Genomic DNA, 27,596 nt, shown 5'->3' with positions numbered 1-27,596 from the left:
GTGGCAGGTTTGCAACAGTCTTTGAACTTGGAGTTGGGGGTTACTACTGTAGTACAGTAGGGCAGTGATGAACTTTAGTCAAAGCACTGAGTGCTGCCTCTAGACCATTTTACCTTGTGCTTCAAATACTATACTTATTTGGCATGTTTCCTTACTGTTTCCTTTTGTCATGGAATGCAGGGCAGTATATATGATCTTCCTAGGCAACCTTCAGTTCATCGACTGAACAGTATCAGACTTATTTAGCTATAGCAAGGTAGCAGCTTCATGTGCTTTCACACCATGGTTTGAGATCAATATATGGAAAGCTGCACTTAGGAGGACGTTTTGTTTCTGAGATGCCACTTCATAAACAGGCCTGTTACCTGTAAAAGATAGTCCTACTTCCAGTGGTGGAGACATCTGGAGGGAGAACCTTCCTTGCACAGTTACCAACAAAATCTTAATATTTGAAGGAAAAATAGCTTGGGTTTGTTTTGCTTTTTTTGTGCAGGGGCAAATTCTTTATGAACTCTGAAGGTTTCAGCTGCCATCCAACTACCTTTGAATTGGCTCAGTTATCACAGTCTTCTGAGTAACCTTCCAAAAGTTGACTTTCCCCAACATTTTGGATAGGACAGGTGACCTGATGCACATGCTCCTTATTGAAGGCCAGTAAAATGCACCTTTGTTCATCAGTAGAATGAATGCATGCTCTGAAGGTAAAAAGTGCTTCCTTCAGTCCCTGGTATCTCCTGTTAAAAGGATCAAGGTGAAAATAAAGAGAAATCGTGCTGGCCCTTCGCCAGTTAGAGCAGACAGTGTCATCTAGATCAAGAGTGAACATTATACCCCTATCTTTTTTTGTTTATCATTTCACCATTGAATTTTTTTCTCTGGAAACCAAGGTACATAACACTCCATGGATCTGATTTATAAGTGGAACAGGCTCCTAAAAGCATTATTCTATTTGGCTTAATTTATACACTGGCTTAATATAAACCATCTTTGTATGAACCTTTTCTGACCTAAAAAGGATGTACTGTATTTCTCTTTTGATAGTGAGAATGGACAACCAAAGACAGAATCAAGCACGGTGATACAAGACCAAGAGACAAATGGCAGTACAGGTGGCGCTGCCACTAGCGCTGCCCCCACCATGTGGCTTGGAGCACAGACTGGCTGGTATGACTTATGATCCATGGTGGTGGTTACTTTAAGGGACCCATCAGTGTGTAACTCTGAAGACTCTAGGAAAGGAGCATTGGACACTGTGGCAAAAGAATCTGGTAGAATGATAGAACTAATAATAATTGGATCCAGAGAAAAATCAAAGTTCATTTGATTGGGCAAAAATAAGTAAGTGGCAGGCTACCTTTTGTACCTGGGAATGAAATCTGACTACTGCTTGTCTTACTGCCAGGAACCAGCAAGAGATCTGACCCTATAATGTATAAGCTAACTCCACTCCAGGAATACAAGCCTTCAGTATATTCAGAAAAGCTTTATTCAGTAAACAGAGTAGTTCATAGTACATAGTTGTTCTCAGGACTGAAAAATTCTTTCAATTACATTGTATACTTAAAGTTCAACTAGTTCACCCATTACAAAAGTCATCATCTCATTTGTCAGCAACTCAAAACATATTGTCTTCCCAGGTCCTGTCCCTCCTTTGTTTTCCTGCTGTACCCAAGCTCCAGTTTTCCCACAAGAATGGCTTTTGCAATTTGTAGTTCTAACTTCCTCCCCACACATTTGTGCATTATCCCAGGCTGTGACTGGTACACAATCTTTTCCCACTGTCACTACTAGGAAAACATAAGCCATCATCCTGTATGAACAGACATATGCCCAAGCACAGGTATTAACCATGCCAGCAGTGGTCCATGTCTGAACCATGATCCTGACATTCTGGCCCTGTAAACTACATCTTCTCTTTTCCTTTTCAGTATCAATAAAGTATATATGTATTAGCAAATATACTTCAACCCAGCATTAGCCCGGTGCTCACTTAACATGATAGTGTGCCTGAAATTTCTACACCAACATGAGTCCCATATGTCCTTGGAATCCACCTGCTCTGCTAGCAAGAAGTGTTTTCATTATACAAAATACTGTAATTTGCCCTTGTGAATTGGCAAATCCAGAATCACCTCCAAATGTTGATTCCCATCAATGAAGATAGATGGCGGCAGTGGATCTATATACTACCATGGGACTGATTCCATTTTTGGCTTCAGCAAACGGAAATGAAACACAGGGTGAATGTGTCTTAAGTTTAAGTAACACCAGCAGTCATCTCATTGACCCTTTTATGACAATTGGCCCAACATATTTTTGCACAAGCTTTTTAGAAATCTTCTGGCTCTTCAAAAACATTTTAGACAAATACACTGCTTGCCCTACTTTAAAATCCCAATTGGGACCCTGCTTTTGATCAGCATATCTTTTGTAAGTTTCTTTGGCATAGTCCAATGCTGATACAGTGTGAGGTCAGGAGGGTCTAACATGATGTGTGCCCATTCTGCCCAAGGCACCAAGTCAGACTGGTTGACCTCAAGGTTCAGCAATGGTTTGAACCCTTGCTCATACACAATTTCAAATGGAGAGTGAACAGTGCTTTGATGCACAAAATTCTTATAAGCCACCTTTGCAAATGGAAGCAAGCTGTGCCAATTGTCCTGTTGCATATTTACATAAATTTACATAACTTCAAAAGTTGCTTCAAAGATCACGCCCAACTCTTTTTCTCTGTTATTCTACTATTCATCCAGAATAAGCTTGCATCAAATTCTAAAAGCAACAAATGCAAACCAGATGGGCAAGAAGCATTATCCAAGACATACCACGCTATTGGCAATAAACTCTCAGGGCAATTTAAACTCATAAAGCCTGCTGAATAGTCAGTGAAAACACTGAAAGCAGTGAGACTGCCAATTTCTGTATTAAAATGATAAACTCTTATGATGTTACGCAGCCACCTATAAAATTGATAATAAAGGCTGTGAACTAAAAAAGAAATGTCTGCTGATACAAGAGGATCTTTTTCTAGCATTTCCACATATATAACGAGAATAACATTGATGCCCACGATAACATTGATGCCCACTATTTGTCTTGTTCAATAATAATAATAATAATAATAATAATAATAGGATTTATTTTATGTTTGTTTTTCATGCCTTTAATGGCTGTGACTGTTTGGAGCTCTAGACTGAGACATTTCTTCTGCTTGCACTTAGTCTTGATTCTACTTGGAATGTTACTGTATTTGCCACTAAATGTGGACGTCTTCCTTATGACACCATTTGGTATGGAGGTTGACCTGATCACCAAACTAAACTATCTTTTTTTTTTTTTTTTTTTTTTTTTTTTGCCAGGTTGTATGTACACTCCGCAGTCTCAAACTGGAAGAAATGCCTACACTCAATCAAGCTGAAGGATTCAGTACTGAGCCTGGTGTAAGTTGACATGCTTATTTAGTACAGTTACATTTTGCCTTTCCTACAAGAAATTAAAAGTAGCACATATGGTACATGTCCCTGTTTTTGATGTAAGCTAGGCTGAGGGAGAATGTGCTTTCTCCATTGAACTTCATGGTTGATTGGGAATTTGAAGCCAGGTTTCTCCAGTCCTTGTCCAGCACACTAAATAGTACATTCCGTTGACTGTGTGGCTACTGGATTTCCTGCTTTTAAACTTCCGTTCTAGGTCAGGATTGGGGAGGATCATAACTCAGTGACAAAGCCCATGCTTTGCATGTGGAAAGCTTGCAATTTAAAGCTTCCTTGAGTCACAAATTTGGCTAGAATGGCTAGAAACCTGGCTTTTTGCTTTTGCTTTATAGTTAAGATTAGATCAATGTTTCCTAAACTTTAGTCCTCCAGGTGTTTGGGACTTCAACTTCTAGAGGCCCGATTAGTCTAGCCAACAGTCAGGAATTCTGGGAGCTGAAGTCCAACATATTTTTTCCAGCAACATTTCGGAAACACTGGATTAGATACTCAGAATGCCAGAGTCAGCACTTATTTCCCATCATTACTTGGGAGCATTTTTTCCTTGCTCTGAAATTTATCTCCCCCTGCCTTGTGCTTTCAGGCATGTGAAAGGGCGTGTTCTTGTGGCTCTGGCTGATGGGACTCTAGCTATATTCCATCGAGGAGAAGGTAAGATTGAGCATCCTGGCAGCTGCCCTGTACAGCTGCAGAATGGCCTTTCCTTAGGACTTTTATCACACTAGACAGGTAAATCACAATTCCATCTGGATAATAGTGTCTTTGATTAGGGCTTATCACACAACATCATTCCTCTTCTGTTGTTTTTCCAAGTGGGGGACTGTTTGGGAAGGGTTTCTTTTTATTAATGCAAAAGTCCATTAATGATTTCCTTTTCTACTACTGTTCTGCTAAAATAGTTCAATCCCACTTTAATGCTAATATTGGGTGGTCATGGGGGGGTTAGTGGGTGGGTTAAAACTCCTAGTGATGAAGTGAGAATGAGGAGTGGTGGAAATTTCAACTTGATGTCCTTTCATTTGGCATAGTAACTGAGGGCCCAAACAGACAGGCCAAAATAAAGCTGCTTTGGGTCATTTTGGAGGTATGCTGTTTAAATGACACACACATCTTAAGAGGCCAGAAACTGTGCCAAAGCTGTGCTCCAATCCTTAGGACTGAAGCCTGGCTTTGCCGCGGCTTCTGGCCTCTTAGGATGCATGCATCATTTAAACAGCATACCTCCAAAGTGACCCGAAGCAGCTTTATTTTGGCCTGTCTGTTCAGGCTCTAAGAAGCTTTTAAACTTCTTTTTCCTCTACAGAAAATGACTGTTTCCCACCACCACCATCCAAAAAAACTCTGGGGTTGTCATAGAAGCTGAGAACGCAAAACTTTGCTCATTGCTCCCTCCCATCTCTTTGTCCACCAGAGTAGCCCAGTTAAATACAATAGCATAGTAAAATGGAGTATTTCCCTCCTCTCTTTCTCACACACACTCACTCACTTCACTCACTGCAGGGCTGCCAACTCCAGGTTAATGGCTCATCACACATGGCAATACTCCACAGATCCCAGTACCTGTTGACCAGAGCATGACCTAACAAGAAACATGACTTTTGAGGGGTAACAATGGTGTAACACAGTCACATTTCAAAAGTACCCCTCCTCTTACTTACCCATTCTCCTTCTTCCTCAATCTGTTTGCCTTTAGATGGTCAGTGGGACCTGAGCAACTACCATCTCATGGACCTGGGCCACACACACCACTCCATTCGCTGCATGGCTGTGGTGTACGATCGTGTGTGGTGTGGCTATAAGAACAAAATCCATGTCATCCAGCCTAAGACAATGCAGATAGAGGTATGGCAAGGGTGTCTTGTGAATTAGGTACTATGACCACTGTCCCGCTGTATAAGGGAAACCAAGAGTATTTTATCATCTCCTTTAATATATATATATAAGACTTAAAGAGTTTAATGGTGGGTAAGGAACATTTGACGCTACTCAAAGGTTCCATGCAAGTCATTGGCTGCTGATCCACAGATAATTTCTAGGAAATAAACAATTATAGGTAATGGGCACAAAAACGATACTGGTTCCAGTCCCTGAGGCATGAGGGGGGAAAGCTATATGCTTCCCATATCAGACTGCCAACATGGTTATAGACTTTAAATCCCACAGTTTCTTAGTACAGTATTGCCTAGGCTGGGTGGTGCTGATGGGAATTGTAGACTGGCATCCTAATGGTTAGGCCCAGATAGATTAGACCAATTTGATCAATTGTTGAATGGTGAATTAACATGAAGACAAGTCTCATTGATTCAGTGGGTTTACTCTAGCCAGGACTAGTAATAGGATTTTTAAAAATTAATGTTTCTTGTACATAAAATATAGCAACATTAAATGTAACTAAATGCAAAAAGCTCAACATAATGTACAAATAACCTATTAAATAGCCTCTTGTTTCTTCATATTATGTAGGTCTTTGCAAAGGTCACTATGCAGAAAGTCGGTTGGAGATGTTCCTTACCGTATATACTCAACTATAAGTCGAAAAATTTATGCCCCAAAATTGACTCTAAAATTTTGGGGTAGACTTATAGAGGGGTCAACTGATCGGCAGTGCTTAGAAGGGTCCCAAAGCAAGCAAGCCTGATGCCCCAATCTCCCTTGAAGACCAATTCCTTCCCTGCCCATTCCCCAAGCCTTGGCTTCCTAGTGCAAAAACTCCCCGTTTAAAAGCACTTGTGTCTCTCTCTGCTCCGTTTTGCTAGCCTTGGCTTCCTAGCTGAAACACTCCCCATTTAAAAAACTTACTTCTCTTTTGCTCCGTTTTGCAAGCCTTGGCTTCCCAATGAAAAACCTCTCCATTTAAATCCAGTTTGCTCCGTTTTGCAAGCCTTGGCTTGCCAAAGAAAACCCTCTCCCATTTAAATCCAATTGCTTCTCTTTTGCTCTCTTTGCAAGACCTGGTTTCCTAAAGAAAACCCTCTCCATTTAAATCCAATTGCTTCTATTTTGTTGTCTTTGCAAGCCCTGGTTTCCCAAAGAAAAACCTCTCCATTTAAATCCAGTTGCTTCTATTTATTTTTGCAAGACCTGGTTTCCCAAGGAAAAACCTCTCCATTTAATTCCACTTGCTTCTCTTCTGCTCCCTTTTGCAAAACCTGGCCTCAGGGAAAACCTCTCCATTTAAATCCAGTTGCTTCCTTTCTCAATCCAATATTAAAAGTAAACCTCTCCTCCAGCACCTGAGAGTCGATTGGGAGAGGTCCAGAGAAGGAGGAACGTAAAGTGGTATTTCCCCCTTTCCATCCTTCTTTATAGAAGTTTTACCCTCAACTTATCCATGGGTCATATCAAAATCCAGGATTTTGACCCTGAAACCTTCCCTCGACTTATACATGAAGTTAACTTATACATGAGTATATACGGTAAGCTTCAGAAATTAAGCCCCTCTAGAATTGTTTATATTGTGGATGAACGGGCATATAACATTTGTTCTTGTTTGCAAAGTCAATAAACCTGTATCATTTTCCACTAAATTTGTGAGTATTTTCCTAGTCCTTAGGAAACTCGATAGGAGCGTGGGAATTTTTTCCAGTAATGTGAGTTTCCAAATTCCATCTAAGAAATAAAGCAAAATTCTTTTAGTGATTTCCAATTTTTTGTAGTTTCCATGAGCACTGTGCATAGTAGAAATACTGTATAACTAAATCTTTGTGTTTCAGCTTTTCATTCTGTTTAATAAAAGCCCTCTAAAATAGCATATGTTCTGTCCTGTTATAGCTGAGATTCTTATTACAACATGAGGCCAAAAATCTTGCATTTTTAGGCAGTGCAAACACACGTGAGCCTATGAGCCTTTCACAGGGCAGCCCCTAGAATAATTTAGTGAGGCATCTTTGGTTATTCTGGTCCAACAGGAAGGTCTAAGGTACCACCAATGGATTATGTAGTTAGAGCAGGGTTGTTTTCTTGCTTGCTTGCTTGCTTGCTTGATGCGATAAACTGCAGGCTAAATTGTTTTTTATGTCTTTTTGTTGCTCCAGAGGCATTATTGTTGTTGTTAGGTTTTTTGTAGTTTAATCTGAAAAGCTGGCTGAGCTCATTCTGCGCTTTTGCTTTTCTGACTTACCCAGCTGTTTTTATTTTTTAATTTTATTAGGAAATTAAAAACAAGCAATACAAAACAGACATTACAAACAAAACATTAATTGCAACACATACATATAGACATACATAAAATTTTTGAGTAAGCTTACTTTGCGTAGTCACAAAAAACATAAAATGCTTCCCGGTTGAGTTCACCTTATTTAACCTAACTAAATTTATCTCTTATATTATATATAATTTTTTAAGAAGGACTTCTAATTTTTTCCAAATATTTCTCTGTAATCTGTATTTTTTGTTTTTCCTTTTGATCACTTGTAAATCTTATAACATATATCAAAATCTGAAGTATTCACAAAATAAGTTCCTATAAATCAGATCGGACCAATATTTACCAGTTTTTTGTATAATTATCTGTTTATTTTTGGAGCATAGACACTACTTAAATATTTTACCACACCTCTTTATTGGACACCATTCTTCTTCCAATTTTTCTAAAGGTTTGTTTTGAATCAGGGCTATCAGTTTATCCAGATTCATCATTTCCCAGATTTTTACCCACCATTCTTCGATATCTGGTACATCTCCCCCCCCGCCCCCCAGTATTTAGTGATTTCCCCCCTTTTCCATTTCTTATATGCGTTCCATTTGAAACTTAGCTCAGTTGAAAATTCTTTGGTCATCCATCCTGGCTTCTTGAGACTATTAAATGATTATGAACGAAAAAGCTTTACATATCTGCTAAAGCTAGTGTAATGTAGTGGATAGAGCGGTGGACTGGGACTTGAGAGATCCAGGTTCAAGACCCTGTTGTGACCCGAAACTGTTTGCATTAATTTGGGCCAGTCACACCCACATATATACACCCTCAACCTGTCTTACTTCAAAAGTTGCATTCCGATCAGTCTGGCACCATAAACATTCAGATATATTAAAAGAGACAACCAACCAAACATTTTCCAATTGATTGACATTTTTTTAGAAGGCAGTGTTTGGCTAATGTTTGGAAGAGGGCTCAAAGGATCAGGTGTATGGATTTAATTGTATGCACAGGATCCCATTTGACTTCCTGAAATTAAAGGTTTCCCTAGATGCCCTGATAATAGAAATGTATGATAAACTAGCATTTTTCCTTTATCATCTTTTTTCAGACATCCTTTGATGCCCATCCTCGCCGGGAGAGCCAGATCCGTCAGCTGGCATGGATTGGAGATGGTGTTTGGGTTTCCATTCGCCTGGACTCCACTCTAAGGCTCTACCATGCTCACACCCATCAGCACCTCCAGGATGTGGACATTGAGCCCTATGTCAGCAAAATGTTAGGTAAATTCTGGACTTTCGTTCATATTTTCTTTTGCGGAGGCTTTCCCCTCACTTTCCCATATGCCTGACATTCCTTCCTAGAATATGTCATTGATGCATTTCCTCTCAAATCTTTTTTTGATATCCTTTTGATTTTCATGAAGAATTTGATACATTCATTTTGATATAATAATAATAATAATAATAATAATAGGTTTTATTTATATACCGCCCAATCACTGGGAATCTGAGCGGTTTACAATAGAGGGGATAACAGACAGTTCCCTGCCCACAGGCTTACAATCTAAAAGACACAACACAAAAGGAGAAGGGAATGGTGAGGGGGGAGGGAATAAGTCCAACATTCTTCTCTCCCTCTGAGGCCTGGACCAAGGCAGATGGACCGGAGGGAGGGCTCTTCTTCTTCAGGCTAGCCCCTGATGGTATTGTAAGTTCCAAGGTTCTGTTCTTTGCATATCCCAGTAATACTAGGGGAAAAATCTGATCTGAAACTGTGAAGCACCAACAGTCACTGTTGGTAATATTGAGCTAAACGGACCAGTAGTCTGTTGTGGTGAAAGACAGCTTACTGTAGGCCCTATTCACTATTGGAAACAAACGTACATTATGTGGAACCAAACATGACATGCATTCTTTGCTTATTTACTTCTCCCTATCTGCTCCTGCTTCTGTGTGAATTTTGGACTGTAGGCTTCTAAGGCCTCCTGTCTTCTTGTTGTTACAATTATAAAGCATAATGCACTCTGATGCTACTGTGTCATTACATCCCAAGTTCTAATGTTCAATCTGACTGGTGCGCTTTACATACAGTAGCTGAAGAGACAGCACCCACACCCAAGGTTTGGTTTTTAGAAGTAGGGAGGGAAAAATTCAGAGTGCTTCCCCACCAGGAGCTTAGCATCCTCAGTCATCACAGAAGGCTGACCAATGCTGGGGAGAAATATAATGGGTGGGAACAGTATGGAGTGTTTCTGAGTGGAAACACTCTGAATCCTGAACAGGACTTCATTTTGTTGCTGGTGTCTTGTTTACATGCAGTTAGTTACATGACCAAGTCTGTTTTGCACTTCTTCAGGGACTGGGAAGCTGGGTTTCTCGTTTGTGCGGATTACAGCTTTGCTTATTGCCGGCAATCGCCTCTGGGTCGGGACTGGCAACGGCGTTATCATTTCCATCCCTTTGACTGAAAGTAAGTGGCTTTTGCTGGACATCCAAATTCATTTTCTTTGCCTTCTGTACTAATGATGAACTTCTACAAAGTGTTTTTTGCCCTCTCTCTTAACAGGATGGCTTTGTCTCCAGCAACTTCAGTCATGTCCATGGTTCACTATGCTCAGTATCACACAAACCCCAGAGGCTTAATCTTTTAAAACTTGCCCTTATTTAACTCTGTAATTCATTTGATGACAGTCCATCCATCAGATAGCCCTTTCAGATCATGCCTGAACATTCCCAGGAGTGCTTTATATAAATCTGGTTTGTATGCTAGCAGCAGCATGATTTAGAACAATCAGACTTAGCCACAGTCACCTATGTCCTGTCTAAACTGCTTAATTTGACATAAACAGTTGCTTTTGTTTTGCCAGCTGAAGTGAAAATGGAGAGTAGAACTATGGGTGGATACCACTTGTTCTTAAGCACTGATTGCTTAGATGACATTTACCATCAAATCTATTTTCTTTCTGGTCTGTACTGTGGTGCCTTTGCTTAAACAATTATTTGCAAATACACAAAATATGAAGATACTCCCTTTGCTCTTCCTCCCAATAATGTGTGTTTTCTTCTCTTCCCTATCTGTGGCTTATTCCCCCTTCCCTTATGTGCTCCTATGTGTTTCCTCTGCTTAGCTGTAGTTCTCCATCGAGGTCAGCTCCTTGGGCTCAGGGGTAAGTTTTAGAAGTCCTTCCTTCTAGACCCTAGATGCCACCCTGTACTGATGTTTCCATCCACTTCCAAACACTTTAACCATTCACCTTTCTCCTTCAGGATGTTTGTTCATTTTATCTATCATGTTAAGTTAAAATCAGGGAGACAAACAGCAGCAGAAACATTCTTGTGAATCTGTGTTTGGAGCATTGAACAGACCACTTCTGAATGCCATTGGTGTCTTTCATTGAAAGAAGGGATGAAATATCAGTAGCTTTCCCCCACCTGACACTTTCCAGACCTACCAGATTACAGCCCCCACCATTGCCAGCCAGCAAAGCAATTTGGAATTGTAGAAAGCAACACATTGGGGAAGACGCTCCTTAAATTGTCTTCTGTTCTCACAACCGTAGCGATGAAACACAAACGGTGGCAATGCCTTCCTGAGATTGTACCACTTCAGAAGACAAAATGGAAATTACGTTTGAGGAATGTGACATGATAGACACTAGGAAGTCAGTGTTGGCTTTTCCTCTGTTCAAAGGAGGCCAAAACTACATGTGCCATTATTCATGTATTTACTGAGTAACTGGTCAGTTCTATTTTAGGGTGGGGAAACACCCATGAGGCCTAGTCTGGAAGATGTTATCAATCTGGATGAGGGGTCTGTATCACTTTCTTGTCACTGGGTGTGATTTGCCACCAAAGGGGCAATTATTTGTAGCAAGTAGCAACCAAGTGTATGTGCTATTTTCACCAGGAAAACAGTCTACCATCTTAATCAGCACCAGGCTGCTTTCAGTTTAAACATGCTTTCCAAAATATCTGAGTAGCACAACATATAGATTGGATGCATGAAGCTACATTTCCCTGGAGAGATGGAATCCATAGATCCCATTTCCCACGGTTGCCTGGGAAGAGGGGATTGTTAAACCAGCTTTAAGCCTGCGGTGCAGACATGTCCTTTCCTTCTGGTTTTTGGTGTACACTCTTCTGTTTGGTTTCAGCCAATAAGACATCCCCAACATCTGGAGAAGGGAGCCGGCCTGGTGGAATCATTCATGTGTATGGCAGTGACGACAGCAATGACAAGTCTGCCAGTAGTTTCATCCCGTACTGCTCTATGGCTCAAGCTCAGCTCTGTTTCCATGGTCATCGTGATGCAGTCAAATTCTTTGTTTCTGTGCCTGGTAAGTAGAGGATCTCATAGTATGGGGCTTCTTGCAAAATCTAAAGGTTTGTGAAAAGCTGTTAGCCTGTTTCTGCTGCTCTTGATTTATTATGTGTCCTGGGTAGTCAGGAGTTCTCTTTCATGAGATTTTGTGCTTGATAGCAGGGTTTCTGAAATTGGGCTGCAGACCAGTGGTGATTTGGGAGCTCCACTGAGAAATTCTGCACTCAATCTGTAATTGGCCTTGTACTTTATATATTTTTTGCCTGACAATGGAGGCAGAGTTCTTTTTGACAAAGGACAGATTAAACAGGCTAACTGTGGTCTGGATGTGTTAATAATGATGCTGGTTCTGAAGAATTTTTAACAAAGGAAATAGGAGTAATGTCCTTTGAGTTGTAGAAAGAAAAGAAAATAACAGTATACAGTGGGACCTCGCCATCTGCGAATTTGAGCATCCATGGATGGCAACCCCCCCAGTGGTGGTGCATGCACACGGCTGCGCTAGCAGCCACATGCACATAGCATACACAGGACAGTGGGACTTGAGGCCCTGCATTTTTTTGCATTTGTAGGGGGAGGTCCAGAATGGAACCCCCGCAGATATGGTCTGACTGTATAAAGTACGATATTCTAAGGCCCCCAGCAGGGCTCACTTAGCTGAACAAATAGTTTGAGAAGGATTAGACTGCTTCATTCCTGGTTTATGTTCAAAGTTCAGAGGTCAAGTTTCTCCTAAGAAGCTCTGGTTTCTTCCAGGAAATGTTCTTGCAACGCTTAATGGAAGCGTGCTAGACAGTCCCTCAGAGAACCCCAGCACAGACACGACTGAGGCAGAAGGGCAGAAGCTGAAAAATGTCCTGGTGCTGAGTGGTGGCGAAGGGTACATTGATTTCCGGATTGGTAAGTTCTTAAATGCTTTTTCTGTTTTTGTATATAATGTTTATTAAATTTACAACATAAACAAACAAGAAAAACAAGCAGTTAAAAATATGAAAAAGGCACATAACACCAAAACAACCAAGCATAATACTATATAAAACAACAAATAAATCTAATTCCCTAATTTAACCTAAAAATATAACTCACTCCCTCTTCCCCCCTTAAAAATAATAAACCAATTACATAAACTAAATTAGGCAAAATTAAACAATAACATACTATAACATAATTAAAATTGACTTTCCACTCTTCCACCCCAAGAAGTTCAAAGCAAAAAATAACAAAGCTATCCAAAATACTTTCCTACATCAAATCCACTTCTGTTCTAATAGTACATCAAATATGCTTCAAGTATTGTAATCTGCAAGCATAATCTTATTTTATTTCTTCAAATAAATACAAAAAATCCCAGTCTTTTAAAAGCTTTCCAATGGTTTTCCCTTCAACAATGTTGAAAATTTATCCATCTCTGCCAGCTCCATGACTTGAATAATCCAATCTACATCTGATGGGATGATATTCATCTTCCAATTCTGGGCATATAATAATCTGGCTGCTGAAATCATACAGTGAATCACTTTAAAATTATTATCTTTATATTTCTCTATGGTTATACCCAGTAGAAAAAACTTCTGATTTTAACTCAGTCTTGCATTTCAATATTGACTGCATTAGCCTCTATATATTTTCCAGGAAAAGTCTTTGCTTTATCACAAGTCCATTACAAATGGTAAAAAGTACCTTCATTTACATTTCCAGCACTTATTATTTAATCCTTTATGCATCTTGGATAATGTTGTTGGAGTCAAATACCATTAATACATAATTTTGTAAAAAGAATTATCTTAATACTATAGTGAAGTGTATCTGGAGGTCACCACACATACTAATATGATGGAGTTCACAAAGGGGTCTCTCAGTCAAGGCCTCATCACAGCCTCTTTTAGGCAGGTTGACACTGTGTCTTGCTGCAGTGAGACAGTCACCATTCCCTTTACCTACTTGGCCTCATCCCCTTCTAGTGGCTTTAATGAGCCACGAAGGGTAAGGATCCAACATTTTTGTGGTGGATTTCACTTCTCCAGCCATCCTGTCCACATCCTCAAGCTGCATAACTTGAAACATATCCAATAATACAGGACAAACAGGAGTCAAGATTACCGCCACTGGACCTGTATCAACTACAGCATCCAATTCAGAGCAGATCAGAGCAATTTTGCCCACAGAGTGTCTTGCAAATTCCTCACAACAGGCTGTTGAATTGTCAGCAACCTGTTCTTGTGAGGTAGAGTATAGAAGGTACGTAACCACTCTAGACAGTTCTGTGCAGATGCTGTTTGGGCAGAGTACCATTTCTTCACTGCCACCATCGCTGCAGAGGCAGCCTTCCAGTGGCTCTGGAGTAAGTCCAGGGAGGTAGGCCTTTCCCTATAAAGATGAAATCAGAGATAGAGCTGTGTGGATGCTGTATAAGGGCAAAACATAGTAGTATATTTTTTCACTCACAAAATATCGTTGCGCATCCACAAACGTTGGGTAAATGGTGTACAATATTGATTACTGGGAATCAATTGTATGCATCTTATAGAAGCAACAAGGCTTCCTTATACACTCCCCTCCCATTAATTGTATGCATTCTCTCAACAGGAGATGGAGAAGATGATGAGACAGAGGAAAATGCAGGAGATGCTGCCCCTGTGAAGCCCAGCCTCTCCAAGGCTGAAAGGAGCCACATCATTGTGTGGCAAGTTTCCTACATCCCTGAATGAGATCCTCCTCTTCTTTCTGCCAGTATAACTTTTTTCTTTCCCAATCCCCAACTCCCTAAATGCCAAGATGTACATACAAAACTCCTGCATTATTTCCTACTGTTGGAAAACCAAACCCCAAACAGGGGTGCAATAGCTCCCACTGGATGGCGGTTCCCCTCCTGTTCTAAGCCCCAAGCTTGCATCATTCAACTTGGGCTGGCTCGCTTTTCTGAATTGGCTGGATTATCATCAGCCTTCCAAAGGAGGAGAATCATGAAGGTGAAGCTTGGCAAACTGGGCACCAGGAAACGTGGGAAGAATGGATGTGTATCAGAAGGGCTGGATGAGGTTTTCAAGGCATTCTCCTCCCTCCTTTCCGAATTTGCGTGCATGGTGGGGGGAACCCAAAACTGAGTTGCTTCTTGCCTTTATTCTCTAACTTTGCCACCACCCAAACAGTACCTGATGGCATGCAATTTGTCTACAAGCCAGTATGAAAGAAGTGGTTTCCAAGATAATGAAGAAACTTTCCCAGCCTTCCTCCTCCACTGTGTATCTGTGGGACCTGGTCATGGGGAGAAGGGGTGTGTGTATGTCCATCTGGAACAACCTGGGAATCAGCTGGAAACTGATTTAGCAACCCAGAATATGTATTTGTAGAGTGCCCAAATGTGTTCAGGCATAAGGTGATGAGTTGACAGTGGAATATCTGTGCACAAAGAATGTGCCAAAGGGATGTTATGGTTTTTCATTGCTGGAACTACTTAGATTGAGGCCTGGAAAATACCTGAATGGGGGACTATTTAGAGGCTTGTTTATGCTGTTTTGAGTGACTTGGAAGAAGGATGGGATCCAAATGTAAGAAATGCAACATGCAATTTTCTAACTGAGAGGGCACATCTGAAAGCAGGATTATCTCCTTGCTGCAGTCGTTTTTAGGGAAGTGTGGAGGGGCAGGTGGTGGTTAAGAGTTGGGTTAAGAAATCTTTGGGAGATACTTTGCCTTTCAAATCCTAACAGGCTAGTAACTGTGTCTTGTACTAGTTAAGCCAGCTTGGGTTCATCCTGTGGTATTCTGGCAGGGACCAAATGGAGGTTCAGTCATTGCTCAGAACCCTCTGTTGTATCTTGCAGATGATTCAGGGAAGAAACAGTGTGAAGCAAGGAGAGCTTGGGAGGAAAATGTGCGGGGGGTCTGGAGGTGCCCTCAGGGAAGATGCATAAGGGAACAGTAGGACCAAAGGACAGGTGGAGAAGGTAAGGAAGTTTTGAAGCAGCAAGTAAGAAAGGAGTGACTTATGTAGAGAAGGTATGGATTCTTTGCACATGAAGTTTTGAAGCAGCAAGTGAGAAAGGAGGGACTTATGTTTACCCAGAACTTGTACTGGAAAAGACAGCAGCAGTAATGATAGGAAGGAGGTTGCTATGGGGCACAAATTATGCTTGGATTAAGGCCAGGGCGTTTGCAGCTAGTTTAGAGGCTTGTGATTTTCGACATTTCCCAACTTAAAAACTACATAAAGAAATAGCAGTGACAATCCAGGTATAAAGTATGTTGACATTGGCTGCATCCACATTGCAGAATTAATCCAGTTTGACACCACTTTAACTGCTATGGCCCAATGCTATGGGATTCTGGGTTTTGTAGTTTTGTAAGATATACTTAGCCCTCTCTATCAGACAACTCTGGTGCCAACATTCCATAGCACTGAGTAATGACAGCTACAGTGGTGTCAAAGTGGATTATTTCTGCAGTGCAGATGCAGCCATTCTGTTGAAATTCCACAGAGCTCTCACGAGTAAAACTTCTTATGGCTTCCATTCATTAATTTGTTGAGGTTCTTAAACTGTCCAGAGAAACCTGGGTTTCTTATGGGTGGAGTCAGTCTCCCAACTGATTCCTTGGATTCAGTCAACTGTTCTTGGTTGGCCACATCGCCCGAAAAACCCACAAAAAACTGTTCTTGGTTGGGCTAGATCATCTGCTGGCCCAATCCTTACCTCAACTGTAATAGATGGTGTTAAGTGGAAAACATTGTTGGCTATCTTCTACATAGCCATGCTCATATCTTTGTTTGCATTTTTCCTGCACCTCTGTACCCACTCCTAAAGTTGAGCATTATTATTGGGATTTTTGTTTTGTTTTGTACTTTTGCTTTTTTGTTGTTGGTAGCTTTGGAGACCATGCTCCCAACTGAGGTCCTCTTGCTAAAGATCTCTGTCCTTATACAGTTGCTTGGAGCACCTACATTCGTGGTGCAGAAAAAAACAGACTCTTCTCCAAGGTAGTTTCTGTCCTGACCCAAACTCTGCAACCAGGTCACATCATTCAGACTTTTGAGTGAGAAGAAACAATGAAATCCATCCATAGTTTGGTATGTGGTAGTGGGAAAAGGTGGTATGACTAGAGCGGAAAAATTACAAAATGTAATTTTTTTTGGGGGGGTAGCATAGGTGGCTGAGCTATTCTGAGACCTGTAATCCAGAAAAAAGGTCTCAGTCGTGGATGGGCACTCATACAGATCACCTCGCTTTCACTTGGCTGCAACTTAGAAGTTGTACATGTGAATTCACTAGTGCCTTGGGTATATAGTCATGACCACCACGGAAAACATCATGTGTCAAACAAAGGCCATGTCTACCTCTGAATACTATGGACAAGGATCCTAGTAGTGAAGGAGAAACCACAGTTCAGCCATAAATAAAGCTCGAAACAATTACCTTTTTGGACTATAGCCCTCAGTGGCCATGCAAACTGGGATTCGAGGTGGAGTGGGGTTGTAGTCCAAAAAGGAAATTTTTCTAATTTATATTACTTCTATCACTTGAGTTGCACACAGATGGTGTCAGGTTCAATTCCTGGCATTCCCAATTTTTTTATTTAAAAAAGGCCCAGATAAGCAATGACCATTCTTGGTCCAACATGCTGAAGAGCTACTGGGGTTGCTTTCAAAGCTGACAATACTGAACAAGATGGACAAATACTCTGACCTAATATGTTTGTGCTTTTTCTATCTTCTTTTGTTACATTGATCATCAGTGAAGCTAAATGTTTTGCATGTGAAAGTTTCCCCGAATCCATGGAGGTAGGGAGAAAGAATGTTAGGGGATGCTGGGAAAGACAGCTTTCTGTTTGGGACCATGGGAAATCACTACCAACCAGTGTAGATAAGACTGGGCTGCATGGCAAATACATGATCTGGTCTCCCTGCATCTCTATTCATTTCCAGACAGGATTTTGGCCATTGTTGTTCCTGGTTTCCAGCTTCCAGGCCAACCTTGAGCTTAGAACTTTTCCTAAAACAAGCCTAGATGCTTCAACTATTTCCGATATCTAAACCACACTTGTATGTTCCAGTCCTCTGGGAACTAATTTTCCGTCATTTAAGCAGGCATCCTCACAAATAATTATAGATCTGAGAGCAAATGGGTCTATAGCTCTAGAACTTGCTGTTGAGGTGGGATGAGCTGTCAGATACCACTTATACAGATACCACAATAGATGCCACTTATCTATTTTGCCACAATCTCTGTACTGCCTCCATATTAGTACTCTTCACAAGATGGATGCAAAGCATGTGCAGATTTACCCCACTGCCTTTTAAGAGCCAACCTGGCAAAAGTGTTCTTTGCATATAAGGGAAAGAATGGAGTAGACCTCTGAAGCTGGCCCTAAATTAGTGCTACACCGGGCACAATTTGGATGTCAGGAATGGGCAGCCAAATAGTAGTTACTGGATTTATTTCAGGGAGCGGGTTTGCAGCCATGGAGGAGGAGAAATGTGTGCCAAAGCAAAACTTGGTTGACATGGGGTGAAGGCACAAGCTCCATGGATATCCCTGTGCTTCAGCTTATGGTGGAAATCCATATTTGGGAGGAAATGGAAAGAAGAGTTTAGCAGGTACAGCAAAGGGACAATGGCAGAAAAAGGGAAGGCAGAGAAAGCCAAGTAGATTCAACATAAGGAGGTGGGAGTGGGCAGACCCTTAGTTACTTAGAAACCTGATGTAGCCAGACAGTTGAGACCACGTATGGAAAGAGATGTGCTATGGTTCTCAACTAATCTAGCTACTGCTCCCCCCGCCCCGCCCCACAACTGCAAATGCTCTTGCATGGAATCAAACTGAGATCTTTAAAAATGGGTAAAACTATGAACTCTTTTGCAAATCCCGATTTGCCTCACCAGGCTAAGTAGATGCCACAAAACCCTATCAGACTTTGAAGCGTACTGTCATGGAAAAGCAGTTCACCAGAACAAGCTGGAGAACTGATGCCACGGGCGCAGGGGACACCGTTGAAGAAAAGTGTCTTAAGACGGCAGGCAGCTGTTCCTATCAGATGAAAAAGTTTGACTTTACACGCACCTCCCTGCCACATTTCCACTGTGATGTACGTATGTAAACCTAATTCATACACTATGAAAGGATTTTTTAAAATGTGTTTTAAGGTCTGAAAATTCTGCCAATTTGAGATGAAATGTAAAGAGACTGCTGTATGGAAAACACCATTCCTCTATGCTTTGTCCCCTGTATGCTGTCATACAAATCAAATATCTGTTCTGTATGTAATAAAACATTGTTAACAGAGGCGTAAGTGCACTGGTGATTACTGTGAGAAATCCCAGAAAGTGGGATTTCTGAATTCACTGTGTAGCCTCAGTCTTAAAATATGGAGAGAGGTAACTTTAAGGTCATCCAGACTGCTCCTTTGCTGCGTGTAACCTGCTGGCAAGCCTTCACCTAGGCTCTGTCTAAAAGCCTTCACTAGAGGAGAATTCACCCCTTATGTGCCACTCTTGAATAGTTTGCACCACCAAGAAATGCTTCCCCAAGTTCATTTGCCATTTTGAGTCCACTGATTTGGAACCTACAGTACCTCTAGAGCAACGAAAACTTGAAGAATGACTCAAAAAATTAATTGCACAGCCTCTTAGAAATCAAAACATTTGTATTCTGGAAGTTCATTTCACAACAGCCCATACGTAAGATGTAGCCATGTACATATCTATAGGTGTAAAAAATAATGTTTCAAGAGTTTGCATTTAAACCTAGTCTGGTTGGACCAAGGGTCTGGAAAGCTGCAGAAAGAACACAGGTACCATGACATCATAGCAAGAACCATCGAGCTTCCTAACCCAGTGGCAACCACTGTTCTCCATTCCTGTGAAAGACCTACTTTGCACTCCACTCTTACAATTTTTTCTGTTACAGTAAAATGACCAAACATACTTCATCTGTCTGCCCTTCTGGGTTTATGTCAGGGAGCTGAAGGTTACCAGCCACACAGATTTGTCTTTTCCAAAGAAATGTACCAGAACATTAGGGGAGAGAGAAATGTATTTACAGTCATAGACCATACTTGGGAAAGGAGATATCATGATCACCAGAGCATTAAAATGTTGTTTTTTTAACTGCCGATTCCAGATTTCCTGGCGAGTAACTATCCTAGCTGTGGGGGATTTTTGAGAGTTGTTGTTCAGAAAAATAACTTTTTCTAAGTTCTAGAGCTTTTCTAGAGCTTGCAAACAGTGTAAGACCTGAGTTGAAACTGTTGGTAATAGAAGACAGCACAGCGGCTTTGGTTGGGGCCAAGCAGCTTCATATTTGCATTTCTCAGTGGGGGAGATAGTTGCAGAATGGGCGAGGAAAAGAGGAGTGGAATCCTCCTGGTTGTGTCCTCTGAATACTGATTTCCTAACAGAACGATGTCTCCTATGTGTTGCATTTAAATAGAAGGGAAAGAATTGGATTTCAAAGCTCCAGCCAGCACAGACAAGATGATGGGAGTTATAGTCCAAAGCATTTGGAAGCCCAGAAATTCCCCAGCACAAGGTTACAACAGCCCCTGTGCTCTCCACATGTTTTGAACTGACTGGGCATGATAAGAGTCCACCTGAACAGTGCTAAGCTGTGAAGAGTAATGGAAGTGGAGGAGGGATTAATTGCTATCTAAAATAAAAAGGATTTTTTTTCCTGCCAGATACAGTCCCTCTGCCCTCCTGCACCTGAAGGAGAGCGGAAGAGGCAATTCTTCAAATACTCCAGCTTTGTTTTTATTCATAAATCCAGTGCTCTGTGCTGTCCTGCCAACAGGTCAATTCATCCGTGTGGAACCAGAGTGAGATCTCTCGCTGGGCGCTCTCTACTGAATCACTCCCATGAATGACATTCCTGTAAGGAGGGAAATAAATTAGTCTAATGAGTAGCTGGAGATATTTGCTAGTGTCATGGGGTAGCTGTACACTGATGACTAAAAGTCTGAGCTGTCCTATGGAATTTGCTACAAGTTACATTCTGTCTCAATAGCCTTAACACCTAACATGTGTTGCATGAAAAAGGTTGGATTCAAATCTTTGCATCTCCTTGTAGGACTGGGAAAGATCCCTGATCAAAACCCTGGAGAGCTTCTGCCAGTCAGCCCAAACACAGCTACTAAACCAAGTGATCAAAGGTCTAACTTGGGATATGGCCGCTTCCTATGTCCCTATCTGATAAGGGAAAAGGTGATGCAAAGGCATAGAAAATATGGATGTGTATTGCTTCTTTTCTAGAAGATTCATAATTCCCCCACTCCTTTATTGTCCTTCTGCCCCCATCTCTTTCTTGCTTTTTCCCTAGGGCAGCATAATCAGGAGGCCCAGTATGCCCAATCGTAGTGATGTTCAAATTACATTCACCTTTCCAGTGTATACGGTATGTGGACTCTCACAGAGAAACTGGTGGCTTTTACCCTCCAGAAGGCAACAGAAAAAAGCCAACAAAAGAGGCTCACTCACTTGCCCACTTCAATGCAGAAATCTCCCCGGATAGTTCCAGGCTTTGAATCGACTGGATTAGTTTCTCCTATCATTGTCCGAGCTGTCTTCACTACTTCCAGCCCCTGCCAAACCTGTGGAAAATGGAAGGATGAGAAAACACCTTCCCACAGCAGCAACACTTGTGAGTTTGTTTTGTCTCCCTTTTGCTACTCAGTCCACCTGAGGCAAGGGTGAGAACATGTGGCCCATGGGCTAGATGTGACCCATGGATCAAGGGGCTTGGGAATTTGCATCCCTCCAAGCATTTTAAAATTTAAGGGAGTGACTTGCAGGTGATTTTGCCTGAAAACTGCCCCAAACGCACCAAAATGGCTTGCAGATGTGCACAGTTTAACTCAGGGGTAGGCAACCTTTTTGAGCCGGGGGCCAGGATGGTGTCCCCCAGACAACGGGGGGGGGGGGGGATATAAATAATTAAATAATATAGGACAACATTTTCACATGTACGACACATTTTTTAAAAATGGAGGACATGCGAAAAAATTTGATGATTTTAAAAAAATGTTAATATGAATGCATGTTTCTTAGGCATGATCAAAATGGAGGACATTTTGGCATTATTCCTAGACAGATGGTAGCAATGTACTTTCCTTTCTGGCCAACCCCCCTCCCCCCATTCCAAACAGCACATTTGGGCATTGAACATGGCTTTACTTAACATGGCAATCTCTTGCATATTTCAGAGGCTTATTACATAACCAAACGCTTTGGGTTTCACACTGAACATGGGTTCACATGGCTATGCATATTGAACATGTCAAGATGGTTTCACAGTTCTTGCACCAAGTGTACTTCTCAGAAGTGTGTACTTGGTCAAGGGACTTTGGTTTTTCTTCACTGCGCATGAGTTTGTAAAAATCACAGCAATTTACATTGGCCTTGCCTCAGAGGCTTTCTGATATCAATATCACCATTAAAGAACCAAAAACACACAGAAAAGGCACTTTGGAAAGTCACACTCTCTTGGCTTCAGAAACAGTGCCTGCATGCTTCTCAAGCTGACTCATATCATCATCATCATCACCACACTATCACTGTCAAAACAAGGGAGACTTGTTAGCATTAAAAGCACCCAAAACACACTTTGGAAGGAGACACTCTATCGGCTTAAGAAACAGTGCCTGCGTGCCTCTCAAGCTGACTCATATCATCATCATCATCATCATCATCATCATCACCACACTATCATTGTCAAAGCAAGGGAGACTTGTTAGCACTTAAAGCACACAAAATAAAATTAAAAAAAACCTTGAGTGCTTCTGGCCACTCACCACCTCCTCCTTCTGCTCCCCCTCCATCTCTTCCTCCTTCTTCTGCTCCCTCCTCTTCCTCCTTCTCCTCCCCCCTCCTCCTCTTCCTTCTTCTCCTCCCCCCTCCTCCATGCGCCACGTGGCGGAGGAGGCAGAGGAGAAGGAGGTGGGTGGCGGGGGCCCGCACGGGGAGGCTGGGAGGGCAGTGCGGGCCGGCACAGGGAGGCTGGAAGGGCAGCGCTGGGCTTCCCCCTTTGCCTCCTCTGCCCCAGGCCGCGTGGCCCTCCTCTTCTTCCTCCGTGCGGTGGAGGAGGAGGAGGGCCACACGGTTGCGCAGCTGAGGAGGAGGAGGCGGCAGCGGCGGCAGGACTGGACTGGGGCCACTCCTGCCGCCTCCGCGGGCCGCATCCGGCCCGCGGGCTGGGGGTTGCTGACCCCTGATTTAACTCAACTATTCTTCAAACCTTGGCCAAAATCTGGCCAGGAAGGATGTCACATCAGTCTGGTGTCTCCAGATGTCTAGGTGTGCAGGGTGGCGGTGGTAAAAATTGGCTCTCATGTTACCTCCTTCTAAGGGAATACTGGAGCCCTAGAAAAACTGAAGCCTTTCTATAGGCTTCTGCAAATACTGCCATTGTTGGGATGGTGACAATGTTCTATGCAGTCACGTTGGCCACATTACCATGTGATTGTCTTTGACAATGCTGGCTCCCTCAGCTTAGTAATGGAGATAAGCACTGGCCCTGACATTTTAACACGACTTGACAACCTTGTCAAAGGTGAAACCTTTACCTTTTAATTAGGAATCCATCCTATATTGGTCAGACCATGGGTCCATCTAGATTAGCACTGTTCACACTGGGTAGCAGCATATCTCTAGTTATTCAGGTGGATTTTTTTTTTTTTTTGCTGTATCTAAAAATGCTATTACAAAAAATGCTGGACAAGATAGGCCACTGGGTTGGTCTTGTCTCTAGATAGGATCATTTGCCATCCAACATCATACGCCTATTGGAGCACAGATCAAGGAATTCTGTCACTCACCATGGCCACAACAGGTCCTGAGCTCATGTATTTTACCAGGCGGGTATAGAAAGGAAGCTCACGTAGGGAGATGTAATGCTCTTTCAGTAAGTCTTCTGAGGCCTGTTCAGTAGACAGAAAACAACATGCTAGACATGCACATACATGCCGTACTGTATATACTTGATTATAAGTTGACCTCATGTATAAGTCGAGGCAAGGTTTTGGGACTAAAATGATAGATTTTGTTATGACCCATGTATAAATTATTTAAATTATATTTTACTATGTACATTAGGCAACTCGATGTTCCCTCTAATATTTGGGATTACCTTTCCCATAATGCATGACAATTGGCCATGCTGGATGGATCCTTTTCTTTCACACCACAAGCCTTAAATCTGACACAATGCAAGTTTCACTTTCACCATACTGTGCTCCAGTTCTCTGTCTCTGTAATACTCTCCCTTTTCCTTCTGCAGCCACAGTATCATAATTCAGTCACACACACACTCCTCTGGAAATATAAGTGGAAATAAACAAAATTTGTCTTGCATTTTAAAAGGGTGCTTATTTTTTCATGAAGACAACAAAAGAAATGCAAGCCTCTCCACCTCCTGCTATAGTGTAAACAAAGCTGAATTAGATGCAGTTATCCACTGGAAGATGAGAGCAAGCAGCTGCTCTGCTTTCCTTGAAGGGGGAAGCTTTTCTCCTCATGCCAAGAAGTACAGCCTGGAAGGAGGAAGGCTTTGACCTCTCTTGTTGTTGTTCTGATGAAATAAATACCTTTTAAAATATAGGACTCTTTCCCCCTCCTTACTGCCAGTTTTGTGTGCATGTTTGCATATAATTGTGATTGAAACAGTGACTGTGTCCAGGGATTGCAAAAGGAGAGTGAGTGACAGAGATTAAGTGTGGTTTTTGAATTTTCCATCTCTTTTGTAAGCCCCATGAAGGGATGTCATATTGAGGAGGGAGCCAGCTTGTTTTCTGCTGCTCCAGAGAACAGGACCTGGAACAACGGATGCAAGCTCCAGGAAAAGAAATTCCAACTCAACATTAGGAGGAACTTCCTGACAGCAAGGGCTGTTCAACAGTGGAACACATCCCCTTAGAGAATGGCAGACCTTCCTTGGAGGTCTTTAAACAGAGGCTGGATGGCCATCTGTCAGTGGGAATGCTTTGATTGAGATTTCCTGCATGGTAGAATGGGGTTGGACTGGATGGCCCTTGTGGTCTCTTCCAGCTCTATGATTCTATGGCCTGTTACAGACAGCCAAAATAAAGCTGCTTCGAGTCACTTTGGAGGTATGGTATTTCAATGATACATGTGGCCTAAGAGTCCAAAGGCCGCACCAAAGCCATGCTCCAGTCCTAAGGACTGGAGTGCAGCTTTCGTAAAGCTTCCAGACTCTTAGGACTCATGCATCATTGAAATACCATACCTCCAAAGTGACTCGAAGCAGCTTTATTTTGGCTGTCTGTAACAGGCCACCGATTCTACACAACACAAAGGGAGATGAGAAGCATGGCAAGGGATAGGCATAATTCAGGGATCTGTTGCTTACGTGCTATTTATCACACTCCAACATCTACCAGCTGCAAAACACTTCAATAGCCAAAAAGTTGCCACTGGTCACAGTACAGTAATAACCACATCTGGTACCAAGGAAGTTTTCTGAGGGAGGGATGATAGCTTAATCGCAGTGTGCCTGTTTTGCATGCAGATCGCAGGCTATTTCTCCAGTATCTTCTGTTAAACCTAAAACTCTGTTACAAGGCCGCTTCCTACCAAGTCAGCTAAGTGCTCTCACCTGCATGAGTTTCATGGCCACCAACTTGAAGCCCTTTTTCTCAAACCGCCCGATAATCTCACCCACCAGATGCCGCTGGACGCCATCAGGCTTGATGGCAAGGAAGGTTCGCTCATTCACCCCTGTGTAAGCTAGAAATGGACAAAGAGAAGGAAGATGTTAGGGGGAAATTATTTTATCGTTATTAGATTTTACCCCACCATTCTGCTGACCATCATATTGAAGATCATAAAAACTTAGGTGGGAAGGGGAGAATGTTCCTGTTCTAGCAGCAATGAGCCCTGAAAAGGCCTTCCCTGGGCCAATATCTGCTTTGTGTAAGAAACAACGTGGGGATATCTCAAAGTGGATATAGATTTTGGTATAGGTCAAACCAGAATTGGGTTTGCAGTGGTTTATGCAAGTCTATGGTATTTAACAAACACCATGAAATGAAAGGCTTCCATGTCATGTCATCAATTCTAGCTGTCGAATCTTTCCTAGATGTCTATGGCTCCATACAGACAGGCCAAAATAAAGCTGCTTCGAGTCACTTTGGAGGTATGCTGTTGCAATAATGCATGCGTTCTAAGAGTCCAGAAGCCACGCCAAAGCCATGATCCAGTCCTAAGGACTAGAGCACAGCTTTGGTGCAACTTCCGGACTTGTAATACACATGCATCATTGAAACAGCATACCTCCAAAATGACCCAAAGCAGCTTTATTTCGGCCTGTTTGTATGGGGCCTAAGTATCCACCATTGAGCCACACTCCCTGAAAAAAAAGGAAGAGATAAAACATCCATGGCAGCATCCGCACTGCAGAAATAATCCAGTTCGATGCCATTTTACTGTAACTGCCAGGGCTCCATGGCTATGGAATTCTGGTCATTGTAGTTTTGTGAGACATTGAGCCTTCCCTAAGACAAAAGAAACACAGGGAGGTCTTGGAAAGGAAGCTATACCTAACAAACTCAGGGAAAACTATACAAGGTACCAAATATAACATTAAAAACGAACATGGTAGTTTTGTGAGATATTTGCCCTTCTCTGTCAGAGAGCTCTGGTGCCGCAATACATGGCAGTTCCCAGAATTCCCTGGCACTGACCCATGTCAGCGAAAGCAGTGTCGAACTAGATTGGTCCCGAAATGCGGATGCCGACGCTGAGTCCAAGAAGAAGCAGAACAAGAGGTGCAAGGAAGAAGAGGAAGGCATCTGCACTGCACAAAATAATCCAGTCTGACCCCATTTTAACTGCCATGGCTCAATGCTAGGGAATTCTGGGAACTGCAGTTTTGTGAGGCATTTCACCTTCTCTGTCAGGCTAAACTCAAGGAAAACCATGTAATGTCCCATATATATATATGAATACGTGTAGTTTTGTGAGGCATTTCTCTTTTGTCAGAGAGAGAGAGAGAGCGAGCTCTGGTGCCACAATAAACTACATTTCCCAGGGTTCCCTAGCACTGAGCCAGGGGGTTGTTATTATTATTATTTCTGCAGGGTGGCTGCTGCATCCAAGGAAAGGCTTGAAGGAAAGGCTGGAGGAAGGCCTGAGGGCCCACTGCAAAAACTCACCCGCCTGGAAGAGGCTGGCGAACAAACCAAGAAGGAAGATCATGGTGGGCATCAAAGGCAGCAGCAGCAAAAGGCAGCCATGGAGCAGAGGGGAGGAGGAGGTGCGCATGCGCGGAGAAGGAGGAGCAGCAAAAGGCAGCCATGGCGCATAGGGAAGGAGGTGCGCATGCGCGGGAGGAGCAGCAAAGGCCAAGGAGGCAGCCAGGGAGGCGGTTCTCACCGCGGTCCGCCATTTGCAATTATACATTGACTACACTTCCCAAAATTCCAAGTGGTATATATATTTCCGCTGTGCGGATGCAGAGGCCGGGTGACAACGAAGGGCGGGACTGTGTGGCGTTGCTAGGCAACCGAAGGGAAGCGGTTTTTAACGGCGGCCGGAAGTGGCCGCTCTGGTGTCCTTTCTTCTTTTTAACTCTATGGCTTCGGCTTCCGGTCGCCCGCAGAGAGCCTCCGCCCCTCCTCTGCCGTGGAGCATGCGCAGTGGG

The 27,596-nt window shown here is 42.4% G+C and overlaps 2 protein-coding genes across 23 annotated transcripts in view; one reads left to right on the top strand and one right to left on the bottom strand.

The window, feature by feature from the left end:
• LOC149306278 (C-Jun-amino-terminal kinase-interacting protein 3-like) overlaps positions 1–19,225 on the top strand; it is a 78,083-nt gene extending 58,858 nt beyond the window's left edge. For all 22 annotated transcript variants that reach the window (XM_089477066.1, XM_089477065.1, XM_089477060.1 and 19 more), the window contains 10 exons: positions 1,042–1,164; positions 3,360–3,440; positions 4,078–4,145; positions 5,188–5,336; positions 8,741–8,912; positions 9,988–10,101; positions 10,760–10,798; positions 11,786–11,968; positions 12,709–12,852; positions 14,539–19,225. In XM_089477066.1, coding sequence (XP_089333192.1) covers positions 1,042–1,164; positions 3,360–3,440; positions 4,078–4,145; positions 5,188–5,336; positions 8,741–8,912; positions 9,988–10,101; positions 10,760–10,798; positions 11,786–11,968; positions 12,709–12,852; positions 14,539–14,660 — 1,195 coding nt within the window. In that variant the 3' untranslated portion in view covers positions 14,661–19,225. The remainder of the gene's footprint in view (positions 1–1,041; positions 1,165–3,359; positions 3,441–4,077; positions 4,146–5,187; positions 5,337–8,740; positions 8,913–9,987; positions 10,102–10,759; positions 10,799–11,785; positions 11,969–12,708; positions 12,853–14,538) is intronic.
• Positions 19,226–19,572: 347 nt separating this feature from the next.
• LOC149306277 (nucleoside diphosphate kinase C-like) lies at positions 19,573–27,452 on the bottom strand. The gene is made up of 5 exons (XM_089477068.1): positions 27,109–27,452; positions 25,551–25,681; positions 23,755–23,856; positions 21,419–21,531; positions 19,573–20,813 (listed from the first exon to the last, which is right to left on the bottom strand). Exons 1-5 carry the CDS (start codon positions 27,353–27,355, stop codon positions 20,696–20,698), a joined length of 711 nt encoding a protein of 236 aa, XP_089333194.1. The 5' UTR covers positions 27,356–27,452; the 3' UTR covers positions 19,573–20,695.
• Positions 27,453–27,596: the final 144 nt, after the last annotated feature.

Source organism: Sceloporus occidentalis, unplaced genomic scaffold (genome assembly GCF_023333645.1).
Source record: "Sceloporus occidentalis isolate IW3139 unplaced genomic scaffold, rSceOcc1.0.p SCAF_10, whole genome shotgun sequence".
Classification (NCBI taxonomy): Eukaryota; Metazoa; Chordata; class Lepidosauria; order Squamata; family Phrynosomatidae; genus Sceloporus; species Sceloporus occidentalis.
Note: the sequence above shows the minus strand (reverse complement) of the source record. Positions and strands in the feature narration are given on the sequence as shown.